Genomic DNA, 14,227 nt, shown 5'->3' with positions numbered 1-14,227 from the left:
CTGTCTGTCTGTCTGTCTGTCTGTCTTAAGGGTTTTGGTTTTAGTTAGCAATAATAACCCTGACACAGCGAGAAAAGGCTGTATGTGTGTGTGTGTTCTTTCTCTAACATCTCGTTCCTGCCCTTTTCAGCTCCATCAGAAGTCACTAAGACAAAGCACTGCGGCCCAGCAGAGTTTCAGTGCCAGAACCAGCGTTGCATTCAGCTCTCGTGGAAGTGTGATGGAGATGATGACTGCTCAGACGGCAGCGATGAAGATCCACACCTCTGCTGTAGGTCTTCTCACACTTTTGTAGTCCAACCATGAACCTACATAAGCAAAACTAGAATAATGCCTACGTAATCTGTCCACTATAGACTACCACAACCTGAAGGTGGACATTTTTTACCCTTTTTATAAATCGCCTTTTCCTTGCTAATAAAATATTGTATTATATTATATTGAGCATAATATTTCATGATAATAAAATGATGAACAATATTTAAACATTTTTGTTTATTCTTTTTTATTATTCCTATTATTATTTTTTAAAATATGGTCTATGCTTATAGTATAAATAGTACATGAAACCTATATTTATATTTATATCTATTAACATGCACACACACAAATACTAATATTATAACTGTATGTAATACAAGGTTTTAAGGTTTTTATTGTTTTAAATGATAGGTTTATGTACTTTTTATAATAAAAATGAAAAAATACAAATAGTAATTAAAATCTAGAATTTAAATATGTAAAATAAAAAAATCTATACTAAAATTACATTATATTATTCTTAATGTTTAATGATAGTGAAATGATGAACCGTACATTTTAGTATTGGTTATTCGGTTTAATATAGTTTTTTTTTCTTTTGAAAAAATATGACCTATATATAATACAAATCATATAGAAAACCTATAATTTTCGATCATGTTGATCATTTAGAAGCTTTAGACATTTGCATTTCAAATGTGATACAGAAGGCGTAGGGTTAAAATCATAGTTGATGCACCTTACTTTGAAAAGAAAGATCAAGTTGAGCACATCACATTGCGGCATACAGTGTGCCATGGTACGTTAATATGACACATTGCAAAACATTTGGACACCCAGATGCTTTCAGATGAATTTGTGTTACCAATTGACAGGCCGTTTGTTTCTTCTCAGCCAATCGCAGCTGCCCAGCGGACCAATTTAAATGCCTGAACAACCGCTGTATCCCGAAGAGATGGCTGTGTGACGGCACTGACGATTGCGGCAGCAATGAGGATGAGTCCAACCGCACCTGCTCAGGTGAGCTTCACTCTGGAGCCCTGTCCTACATGGACGACCCGTATATGCGCCCAGCCATCCGGAACAACCTCGCCAACCGGCCCCACCTCTGGGAGACACGTTGCTCGCTGTAGGCTACTCGTGCTCAAAGCTAGCGTCATTGGAGAATACGTTGCTTTGAGAGGAGTCTTACAAGACACCCCTCCATATAATTTCCCGCCGGTACGGGCCCATGTCACACGTTCCCTCCGGTCGGAGCGACTGCGCGGAAACTAAACTAGGTTTGCCCGCGTAATTCATCATGCACTTGGTGGGATTTACACCTGACACACATCTGTTTCGGCCCAGCGATCTCAAGTCCTTCGTGAGCATTTCTGCATCTCGCTTTGGGTCGTCGATTGCAAATGACCGAGTCATCAAGTTTACACCTCCTGGAAGGATCCGGCATCTAATTTACTTTTAGATTGAACCATATCCTCCGGTCTAAATCTCTAGAAGACGTCGCCCAAGCTGCCTACTCCTTTGGGGATTTTCCTGAGATCAGGGTAAATGCATAATCCGAAACATCAATATCACCGTTAAGATGCTGTGTTTAAGTCACATCGTGTTGTCGGGCCCATATCGTGCCACTTGATAAAAGGGCTGGAGACAAATTTCACACATTTCGCCAACAGGCAGCGGTCGATTTAATTTAGATAGCGTACAGACAAAGTTCCCCTTTGTGGGTAATACAATTTTCTAATCTAATCTCTAAAAGAAGAATTCAGAGAAAATCAATGACAAGTGTTTGGGAGAGTAGGAAAGGGGGAAGGAAAGTCCATTCTATCTATCTATCTATCTATCTATCTATCTATCTATCTATCTATCTATCTATCTATCTATCTATCTATCTATCTATCTATCTATCTATCTATCTATCTATCTATCTATCTATCTATCTATCTATCTATCTATCTATCTATCTATCTATCTATCTATCTATCTATCTATCTATCTATCTATCTATCTATGCTTAATATTTCCTGTTAATATGTATATATTAACAGGAAATATATACATATATATATATATATATATATAAATATATACATATATATATATATATATATATACAATATATATACATATATTGTATATATATTATTTTTTTATTATTATTCTTTTGTGGCTTTGTGGCAATAAATGCTACTTTACATTAACAACAAGTTGCAAAAATCCTTTTTTATAAGAACTGCTAATTAATTGACCAATTAGGTCCCAGGTTGCAGTCATGAGGAACTTAACAATCATTTTCAAAATGATTTTTAAAAAAGTCACGAAGTAAATGCTCACTTTTTTTGACTATTTACAAATTGAACTCCATTCGGTCTTCAAAGGCGCCTTCAGTACAAGGTCGCTTTCAAACCTGGAATTTCAAAATGACATCTTGAGGGAACTAATTAATCGTCTGGAAAGTGTAACGGGAGAAGAAAAAAAAGCCTAACTCCTTCTGTAATTAAGTAGCTCTGACTAGCAAGACTTACAGGCTAAAAACGAGAAATAATAATAAATAAAATAAAAAGGTTTCACGCCCTCTGAAGATGAATAGATCATTAAGATCTACGATATTGACTTTTTGGCAAGACTCCCAAGATGATGCTCAGATGGAAAGGTTCTCATTAGCAAGGTTCAAAATACACCTACTGAAAAACTGAAATTTTAATAACAAAATTGGTTAGTGAGAACCAGAATAAACTTCAGGCATAGCTAAACTATGACGAACTAGCTATCCTCGCCAACTGATATATAATTCATTTATATCACCACATTGTGCTCGTTTCATATTTTAGCCTGTTACTCTTTTTACATTGATATGCATAAAATGGGTAAACAACCAAACTTGTGGTCTGTTACTCTGTCAGAATTAAAATATGCACCTGTTCGGCTGTATGATCCAGTTTGCTTGCCTTCGTTCAAAGCTTCATAAAACAGCACAACCTGACCTTCAAAGGTTATTAAAACACCTGCAGTCCTTTTGCAGCAACACTGGAAGATGCTAGAAATGCAGGGAGTCTACTATTCCTGGTTTTCAGTTATGGATTAAAAGGTATAGTTTCACCAAATGAGAATTCAGTTTTCATTTCCTATATTGTTGTTCCAAACCTGCATTACAGTAAATTTATTCTTATGTCAAGCACAAAAGTAGATATTTTAGGGAATGTTTCAGCTACTCTTTTACAAATAGACTGAAAGTCCATCTTAAATCCGAGGAGACTTGACTTATTTTATCTCCTACTATGAATATGCTTTGTGTTTAAGAAAAAAAATAATTAAAATGTAGTAGTTCAAATGTAAAAATATATATAGTTCAAGTTCAAGTCAGCTTTATTGTCAATTCTTCCACATGTACAGTACATACATACAGAGAATTGAAATTGCATTACTCTCAGACCCTTGGTGCATACAGTTAACATTAAACACGTTCAGATACAGATAAATACAGTTTAAACATATGTACAAACAACTATACAAATGAGGATATTGTAGAAAAAAATAAGAATTAGATCAATAAAGTGGCATAAGGCGCATGGCAGATAGAGTGCAAAACCAGTTAATAAACAACACTGTGTAGATATATTTGTAGTGCAAAAGAGCTTATCAGTCTGAGGACATTGTAGAAAATAAAAACAAGAGAGATAGATAAAGTGCATAAGGCACATGGCAGAATAGATGGAGTGCAAACCAGTTGAATGTACAAAAACAAAAACAAAACTGTGCAGATGTTTTGTTTTGTTATGAGTGTAGTGCAAGAAGAGCTTATCAGTCTGTTAAAGTGACAAGTCGAAGTGACTGTTCGGATAGTTTTTGTCAGACTATCCGAAGAGGTAATTTGCAGTCAATGTTGGATGGGTAGTGATCAGCCAATGCTGCACAAGTGACAGGTGCCGGTCACAGTTTGTTGGTCGGTGGGGGGGGTGTCACAGAGTCAGAGTTCCTAGTGTGTTGCTGTGTTAAATGGGGGTGAAAGAGGGGAGGGGGGGCAAGGACGGGAGGGAGTTCAGCTTCCTGACAGCCTGATGTATGAAGCTGTCCTTCAGTCTGCTGGTCCTCGCCTGGAGACTCCGCAGTCTCCTCCCTGATGGCAGCAGACTGAAGAAGCTGTGTGTCGGGTGGGTGGGATCGCCTGCAATGCGGAGGGCTTTGCGGGTGAGACGGGTGCTGTAGATGTCCTGGAGGGAGGGGAGAGAGACATATATATATATATATATATATATATATATATATATATATATATATATATATATATATTTTTTTTTTTTATTATTTCATTAGAATAAGATTTTTTTTTTCATTTAGTTAGACTATATATAGATATATGTATATGTGTGTTACGGAATATGTGGTTGTAGATAAAGCAAATGACGAAAAGGAGAACGACAATGCATCAACTCACTCTTTCCTTTATTAACATGTAGACAGGACAATGAAACAACCCAAACTGGGTGCTTTTAAAGGAACAGGAACAAAGGAGTAAACAAGATAATTAACACAAACCAGGTGAATATGATGAATGATATCGGCCCCCTCCCGGAAGGTGCGTCCCGCACCGTAACAGTCACATCGGGGAGGGGGGCGGGCGCCCTGGAGGCTGGAGCAGGGCCAGGACAGGGAGGAGACAAGGGAAGCCTCCAGGGCGGATCAGGAGACTCGGGAGGCCATGGCGGGACTGGAGACTCGGGAGGCCATGGCGGATCAGGGAGCTTGGACGGCCATGCCGGATCAGTGAGCTTGGATGGCCATGCCGGATCAGGGAGCTTGGACGGCCATGCCGGATCAGGGAGCTCCATGGTCTTGGCCCTAGGCCTGGCCACACAGGCCGTGGCTATATGGCCCCCCCAAAAAAAACTTTTTCTTGGGGAAGTTCCCCTCTGGGAGCCATTGAGGAGGAGCAGGCTCTGTGGGGTGCTCAGGCAGTGCAGACTCTTGGGGGCGCTCAGGCATCGCAGAGCTGGACGGAACCAGCGGAGACACAGGAGAGCTGGACGGAACCAGCGGAGACGCAGGAGAGCTGGACGGAACCAGCGGAGACGCAGGAGAGCACTTGCGATGAGCAGGCACTGGAGGGCACTTGCGAGGAGCAGCACTAATTCTTGGGGATGCTCGGGAAGCACTATTTCCTGGGGGCGCTCTGTCAGCATAGGGACTGGCCCTGGAGAATCGGGCACTGGAGGGACTGGCTCTGGAGAGGCGAGCACTGGAGGGACTGGCTCTGGAGAAGCGGGCACTGGAGGGACTGGCTCTGGAGAGGCGAGCACTGGGGATTGCTGTGGCAGAGCGGGTACAGGGAAGCACTGGCGTGGAGCAGGCACAGGAGGGCGCTGCAGAAGAGCGGGCTCTGGGGAGAGGACAGGAGCCGAGAACTCCAGGGGTTTTGCCAAATCCAGGACCGCTGGAGTAAGTGCCGGTGGGCCTGCCATACTCTTTGCCGACGGGCTTGTGTTGGCCGCGAACAGCGGCGGGCTTGAATTCCCCGCGAACGGCGGGCTTTGCGCGGGCGGCGGAATCTTCATCGTCGCGGGCAGAATCATCATCGTCTCGGACGGCGGAAACATCTTCGCCGCGGGCAGAATTCTCATCATCGTGGGTGGCGGCATAATCATCGCCACGGGTGGAGTAAGCAGGCTGAAGATTCCCGGATTTCCCTTGCGGGGAACCAACGTCAGCCGCCTCCTCATCCTTCTGTATTGGTCCTGTCTTCTGTTATGGAATATGTGGTTGTAGATAAAGCAAATGACGAAAAGGAGAACAACGATGCATCAACTCACTCTTTCCTTTATTAACATGTAGACAGGACAATGAAACAAACCAAACTGGGTGCTTTTAAAGGAACAGGAACAAAGGAGTAAACGAGATACTTAACACAAACCAGGTGAATATGATGAATGATAATTAACTAATGACAGGAAAACCCAAATAAGGAAAAACAGGAAAACTAAACAGAAACCAAACCGTGACTATATATATTAGGGCTGTATGCTAACGCATTAACGCATGCGATTAATTCAAAACCCTTAATGCGTTAAAATAATTTAACGCAAAATTATTGTTTCTATTCAAAACCTTTTTTTCCAGATTTTGCTTCTCTGTTTGCAAGCAGATAATTTTAAGCCGCTAAACTCTGGGAAAGTTTTCAGTCCAGTGATCCAGCAAGTGAATCCATTCAAGCAAGCAGTCCAAAACAGAGCTAATATAAAGAAAACCAGGCTGATTACATAAGAGATGGCGGAGAGAATAGATATTCACGTTATGTTTTCAGTGAATTATTAATTCCAGTGTGTTTAGTTCTAAAACATAATCTCTGTGATTGTTTCTGAAGAGCGTGACAGCTCACTCACGCGCCGTGCAGTGTGAAATACAGACTAAACGTAACGTCAAAACATCCTACCACTGTATGATATGCAAACTATGTTTTCTCGGCTGGATAAAGCAAACCAGCTTCATTTGATGCTTAAGTTTTGATGGTTGAGGATTGCAATCAAGGTAAAGACGATTGCGGTGACGTACAGGAGTCGTAAGCACGCATGAGTCTGAAAATCCACCTTGTTTGAGCGCTCTTGACGCACAGATCATATGTTGTATTCATGCACAGACACATTTCAGTACATTCACATTGTTTCCACATACATTCAGGATAATGTTTTGAATCGTCTTGTGTATGTTGCTGTGTTTAGTCAGTGTGCATAAATTAATCAATTATATGAACTTAATGCAATTTGGTTCTTTGGTGTCCTTTTGGAGTCTCCCAAGTGTCCTTTAAAAAAAAAAAAAGATATCTAAATGTATCTTGCAATAAGCTTGCAGAAAATACAGTTTTGTGAGAATCACCCTTCAATCTTTTAGTTTACTTTGCTGGATATAGTAAATAATGACAAAATTAACGTATTAAGCTAAATGGCATATGCTTAAATCGTCATTAATCATACAAAAAGGGTGCAATTTATCGCATTTTTTTGCAATTGTTATGGTAATATTTAATATAATTTGTCTTTAAAATTTTGTATTAAATTTGCAAAAAAGAAAAACAAAAGTTAAGAAGCAAATATATAGTTTTCCTATATATGACCCCCCCCCCCCCATTTTTCTCACTTTCATGTCATTCTGCACCCGCATTACATTTACTCTTAGATCAAACGCAAACATTTCTAAAATATCAAAAAATATCTAAAAAAAAAATTGAGCTTCTCTTTTATGTCTCAAATCCGAGCAGACTCGACTTTATCTTTCTACCACTAACAATACTGTCTGTTTTGTCCTACACCATTTCCTTATTTGACTGTAAGTGGCTCTGCTAAACCATTTGCTAACTTGTTTATAGTTTCCTTTGTTAAATCATGACCAAGTTTTGTTCAGTAATTCATGCCACGAGGGTCACATACTTTATCTGAACATCCTTGATTCAAGTTCTCTTGCTGTCTCTACTTGGACGGTTTGTCAGCCTCGTACAGTGATGAGGGAAAATAATTATCTTTGGCCTTCAAAACACTTCACAGATCAATTTTTGTTCTTTTGTGATACATTTTTTTAAATGCTGTGATCAATAACTATTACAATTCAATCACACACTCGTCAGTCCTTTACATTCTCAAAGTGTTGCTTCTGTTGTGTGGAGTTTTCTTGCAGTTTAACCCTGAGAGAAAACTTCTGAATCCTGCTGAGAGGTTTTACCTGTTGGGTATATTTACCATATCTGTGTCTTCATAACATGATTAATTCCTGTTCATAGGTGCCAGATGTTGATACAAAACACATTTTGAACACTGCACCCATTCATAAGTCCTGCAGGAAAGACATGAACTGTAATATTGGATGTCATGGGCTTAGGGGTTTATCTCTGAAAGCGATTACTCAATATCACGGCTGAGACTGGATACAGACCTGGAAAAGGTGAAAACAAATCCAGATGATTTTTCAAGCATGGAAGAAGAAGAAGAAAAAAAAAAGAAATACTCTCCCTGGGGTCCAAAAGTGTAAGAGATCACATAGAAAATCTTGGATTTATATTTTAGAGTTTTGTATTATAGGGTTTATTGTTATTATTAATAAAGCTCAAGTTATTTTTCATCATCATTTTTTGTCTTTGTTTAATGTAATGTAAATAATGTTGTAATATATGTATATACACAACATTTTAATAAATCATATTAGCGTAACAATGAGTTAAAAGATGATGTATGTAATGTATAATGAAAAGTTTTGTATTCAATTTAAATAAAGATTACCAGATTCTTAGATTTTAAACCATGCTTTTATTAAAAAATAATATAATAGAAAAAAATATATAATTTAATATTACTGTTTCTCAAAACTTTCTAAAATAATTATTAAAATCATTATTTCATCTTGGAAAAAAAAATCAATTTTTAAGGGAATTGTTCAAGGCTGCAAACAATCTTTTTCAGCACTCTGATGACCTTACTTGGGTTTTATACAAGATGCAGGAGTGAGATTGAACACATTCATTCAGGTGTGATTTAATATCCACATTTTTTTGCTTCCCACAGCCCAAACCTGCCAGCCGGGCCAGTTTCCCTGTGAGAATGGACGCTGCATCCCTGAGAACTGGCGCTGTGACCGTGATGATGACTGCGGGGATCAATCGGATGAGTCTTCGTCATGTGGTGAGTCTTCCTCACCAGGAGCGCTTTGAAGTTCTTCCCTCTGTATTTCCATATTTTATCTTTGCTATCATAATTTTTCTGGTCTCTTTCATCGTCAAGCCTCTGTATAATTCAATTAGAGGCTTGTTATCAATCCATAGTACAGTATTTTATCTTATAATATACTTTGAGCATGTCATTAATAGCTAATTGCATTGAAACATGATTCAAAAACCACATTTTATTTCTTTATTACTTGTGTCTGATTTCTTATCAGAATAAGATCCTGAAAATGGTTGAACTGAACGCATCAATCGTTTTCCAGATGATTTCCAGAGAAATACATCTTCTGTTCATAAATGATGCCAATTGTAGTTTCTCAAAACAGAAGAACAAGGTCAGATGTGCTGTTTTGAGTTCAGTTCAGTCTGATGGCCTGAGGCTTTTAACAACAATAGACAAGCTATTGAGAGCCCAGACAAAACGATGCCATAGATCTGAAGTGTTTTCTGTAGCAACCTCATGCAAACAAAGAAAAAGGCCTGTTCTGTTTTCATATTTCTTCTGTTGTTGGCTCTTTGATATCTTTTGATGTTTTTGTGCACGTGGAGGTCACACACTCCGTTCCCACCAAACTGCTTTGGTTTGAGCTGTGAAGGTCACCTGCTGCTGTTATGATCACATCTGCACTGTGACCCTATTGGATGGTTTTCTGCATTCTGAAGTGAAAATTATCCAATGAGTGAGCAGAGTTATAGACTTTCTTTGTTGCGTGGCAGCCAATCAGTTGAGTACATGCAACATAATATCTCAAAGTAACGTCATAGTAAAGTTTTTCAATGTAATAAAACAATGTAACAAAAACATTTTGAGGGAATTCTCAAAAATTAACAAGTGGCAATAAATACAGATTTAAAAAGTGAAAATAATAATTCATATACACTGCTGTTCAAAAGTTTGGGGTCAGTAATATTTTTGGTTAGAAAATAATACTTGTATTCAACCAGGATTCATCAATAGTGACCATAAAGACATTTATAATGTTCAAAAACAAACAGTTCTTTTGACCCTTGGATCAAACTAACTATCTATGAATAATGAATACTTTTTATTCTTCATGAAATCTTTATTCATTGCCTCACAGCCAGGGCTGGTGCAATTAAGGTTAAAACAATACAGTGCATTTCCAGGGTCAAAATGATAATTTGCCAGATCCCGAATGCAACTGAAAATTGGCCTTGACATGTAAATAAATCAAGATCATTTGATTTATTTACCAAGCGATTCAAATCAAAATCAAACCTCTGAAACGTTTTACTAAAGAAATGTCATTTAACAAGTTTTACCAAAGTGGAAAATGTGCCTTAAGTGTCTACGAAGTAAGTTTTCCCAGAACTCTATGTAGCAACATATTTCTCACATTAAGCTGCCAAAATGAAAAGGATGTACAAAGTCACGATGTTTCTTCACGCTTGCATTTGATGCAACTGTCCTCAGTAGAGTTTGGAACAAGCGGATCAGCTCATCAAACAATATCTCGACTGAAGAGAAAAGAACCTTATAAGAACCATTTTCATTTCTTAGTGTGAAGAACATTTTAATAAATACCCTTTTTTCCCCACTTTGACGAAACTTTAAGGAAATGGTTCTTCATGGAACCATCCATGCCTATAAAGAAACTTTATTTTTAAGAATGAATGTAGAGATGCAATGGAAGAACCATTTTGGTTCCTCAAAAAAAACTTTCAGTGAACAAAAGAACCATTTTCTCTGTGTTTTAAATATCTAAAGCAGAGGTCCCCACGAGCCGTGGAAGAGTTGCTACTGGGTTGCAAGTATGTTCTGGGAAAATTTGTATTGTTAATATTTGTTCTATTTATTCTGCATTTTTGTTTGTTGCATGCAATTGCTATGCAGTAGCAATTTGACGATTTCATGTAAATGAAATGTTCAATAAATAAATAAATGATTGTTTTGATCTGCCACTTATATATTATTCTAAAGAACCTTTCTCCACTAAAAAGAACCTTTATGGAATGGAAAAATGGAATCATCAATGCCAATAAAAAGAACCTTTTTTTTAAAAGTGCAGTTTTAAATTTTTTTATTTTTTTTTATTAGTTTGAAGAACATGTTAATAATGCGAAGAACCATTTATGGAAAGACTGATGTTATAGGTTCTTCATGGAACCATCAATGCGAATAATAAACCTTTAATTTTCTCCAACGAACATTTCAGTCAACATTTCTTGAACTTTTTTTTGTTATTGGTGTGAAGACCATTTTAATAACCTAAAGGAGCTTTTTCAAACTTTAAATAACATTTTGTGGAATGGAATTTTTCTATGGATTATGAAGATTCTTCATGGAACCATTAATGCCAATAAAAAGAATTTATAGCATTAATTTGCATGTATTCATTACCAAAAAGGCTGGAACTTTGTTTATTTGTTGTGCTAAATGCCAAAAAGTTCATAATATGAATGGCATTCTTGGATCTTCTTATCATAAATACAAAGAATTTATCATTTATATATTGAAAAAACAAACAAACAATGAATACCTTTACATGATGTAATGCTACTTATTACCATACTTTGACTATCTCAGCGTTCCATGGCCCGCTGTAAACCCGTTGTGGCGGCTCGCGTCGTCTGCGACAGCACCGTTCAGCTCGTGTAAATGAGAGATGAGAAACACCAGCAGATCTCCACCTCCCTTCCTCTGAGGGATGAATTGTGTGTTTGAAGCTTTCTCCTCTGTTAGTCGTCGCATCTTATTACGTTGAAATTTCCTCGGGTAACGTTCCAGGGTCGCTTTGGTTCTCACACACACACACACGGGCCGCGTATAGAGTAATTAAAGTTTATGCTTGGTTTCAAAATCAAGCTGGCACAGGAATGCCGGGCGCGTGCCGTCTGAGAAATGTCGAGCGTCGCCCCGTTCGCCATGAAGTCGCAGCACGTGGCATCGCACGGTGTCAATGTCAGTTTGCCGCATACTTCCTGTCAGTAACCAGGGAGTGTCTTTTCTAATGCATGTTTAATTTTGAAAGGTGGTGCGACACCACTGTCGGTTTATTTGGAAAGGAGCGTGAGGTAGGTTAGCACTTCTGTCTCGTGAGAGATAAGACAGACGGTGTAAAGTTCAGCAGAAACAAACTTCGCATTTGTTGTTCTTGGCTGTGAAAAGTTGTTAGTCGAAGGCGTAATCTAAGCTTTTATTATTCTGTTCGCATTTTCTTCTGGCATGGGCCCAACGTTGACTTGTGAAGTTGAGTTAAGCTGGAAGGGGGTGTCCTTTGCCCTTCATTGCGTTGATTTTTGTTGTTCTTTTGTCCTCCTCAGATTTCCCAACTTGTGAACCGCTGACCCAGTTCGGCTGTACTAATGGGAAATGCATCAGTGTGAAATGGCACTGTGATTCCGGTGAGCTAAAGTGAATTAAGATATGAATGGATTTTATTTTATTTTATTTATCATAATAATAATAATTAGATAATAATAAGGTGATAATAATTAGATGAAATATATATATATTTTTTTACATTTGCCACCTTCTGAAAAAAAAAAAAATATTATAATTTAATTAACTTTATTTCCTGGGAAAAGAAAAGAAAAACAATTAAATGTAGTTGATCCCACATTGTGTTTGCCCTGCTTCTTTTTTCCTCCCATCAATCCGTCTATCCTTATTTCCTTGATACTTTCCTTCACTACTTCCTTCCTTCCTTCCTTCCTTCCTTCCTTCTTTCCCTTCTTCCTTTTAATTTCATCTTCCTACTCTTCTTCCTTCATTTCACCATTCTTTCTTTCTTTCTTTCTTTCTTTCTTTCTTTCTTTCTTTCTTTCTTTCTTTCTTTCTTTCTTTCTTTCTTTCTTTCTTTCTCCGTCTATCATTTTGTCCATCCTTCCTTCTTACTATTCTTCCTTTTAATTTCATCTTCCTACTCTTCTTCCTTCATTTCATCATTCTTTTTCTTTCTTTCTTTCTTTCTTTCTTTCTTTCTTTCTTTCTTTCTTTCTTTCTTTCTTTCTTTCTTCTTCCTACTCTTCTTACTTCATTTCATCATTCTTTCTTTCTTTCTTTTTTCTTTCTCCGTCTGTCATTTTGTCCTTCCTTCCATCCTTCCTTCATTCCTTTCATTCTTGAATTTCATCTTCCTACTCTTCTTCCTTCATTGATTTATTCCTTTCATATATCCTACTTTTTCTTTCCTTCCTTTGTTCCTTCCATCCTACCTTTCTTTCATGTAAACTTGCTTCTTTCCTTCCTTTATCAATTCCTTTTGTCCATTCGTCCTTCCTTTATTGTTTCTTTAATTCCTTCCTCCTTTTCAATCGGTTCTTTTTTATTTCCTTCCCTCATTTGTCCATTCATCCTCTCTCTCTCTCTCTCTCTCTCTCTCTAGAGGATGACTGTGGAGACGGCAGTGATGAGGTGGGCTGCGTTCATGCCTGTTCGGTGGCTCAGTTTCAGTGCTTCAGCGGGAAGTGCATCCCTGAGCACTGGATGTGTGATGGAGACAATGACTGCGGTGACCTCAGCGACGAGACCGCCACCTGCTCCAGGACAGGTGCTCATAAACGCACAAAACACAAACATACAGAAACATTGACCTAAAACTGACGTCTTCCACCTTCAAAATATCAACATTTGTAACCACAAAACTTTAACCAAGACTCTTTCCCTCCATCAGCGCTCTCTGCCATTAATGACTGCAGCGAGAAAGAGTTCCACTGCCGTGGCGACAGAACCTGTGTTCCTGAAATATGGCGCTGCGACGGAGACAAAGACTGTGAGGACGGTAGCGATGAATTTGCCTGTGAGGGAGCCAAGAGAATGTGTGACCCCAAGGCAAAGTTCACCTGCAAGGTCTCAGGTAGAAAGCAACATCGATTACATAATCGCTTTATTACATTACAAATCAAGTTTCACACTTTGGAAAATTCTCTATAATGTCTTCTCTGGGTAAAGAGGGTCTTAAATATGATCATTAATTGATTGATTGTGACCTGGGGTGGCGTGATGAATCAGCACTCATTCAAATTATATTGCATTACAGCTATTCTGCTGAAAATGGGACTGTGATGTGAAAAGATGCTTCCAGAAGGCCATTGATTATTGCTTTGCTTCCGTCTAGACCGAATTAATCATGTTTAAGATGCATAGTTTTGTTCTGATTGAGGCAGACCAGGAATATTTTATTACACTTGTGAGTAGGTTTCAGGTAGAATTGTGTTCGCGTGTGTTTGTGGGTGTGTGTGTGTGTGTGTGTGTATGTATTGATCTGTGATGCTGAACTTCAAAAGTTAGAGGTTGTAAAGTGG

General features: G+C 38.3%; 1 protein-coding gene across 1 annotated transcript in view; it reads left to right on the top strand.

Annotated features, from left to right (window-relative positions):
• The window catches only part of LOC306867723 (low-density lipoprotein receptor-related protein 1B-like), a gene marked incomplete at its 5' end in the record, with an annotated part of 282,208 nt that overhangs the window by 107,445 nt on the left and 160,536 nt on the right, over nucleotides 1-14,227 (top strand). The window contains 6 exons of the mRNA XM_079413559.1: nucleotides 131-271; nucleotides 1,156-1,281; nucleotides 8,802-8,918; nucleotides 12,245-12,325; nucleotides 13,309-13,473; nucleotides 13,597-13,779. Of these exons, the coding sequence (XP_079269685.1) occupies nucleotides 131-271; nucleotides 1,156-1,281; nucleotides 8,802-8,918; nucleotides 12,245-12,325; nucleotides 13,309-13,473; nucleotides 13,597-13,779 (813 nt within the window). The remainder of the gene's footprint in view (nucleotides 1-130; nucleotides 272-1,155; nucleotides 1,282-8,801; nucleotides 8,919-12,244; nucleotides 12,326-13,308; nucleotides 13,474-13,596; nucleotides 13,780-14,227) is intronic.

This window comes from Barbus barbus (assembly GCF_936440315.1).
Source record: "Barbus barbus genome assembly, chromosome: 49".
NCBI classification, from domain to species: domain Eukaryota; kingdom Metazoa; phylum Chordata; class Actinopteri; order Cypriniformes; family Cyprinidae; genus Barbus; species Barbus barbus.
The sequence above is the reverse complement of the archived record's forward strand: the minus strand, read 5'-3'. Positions and strand labels throughout refer to the sequence as shown.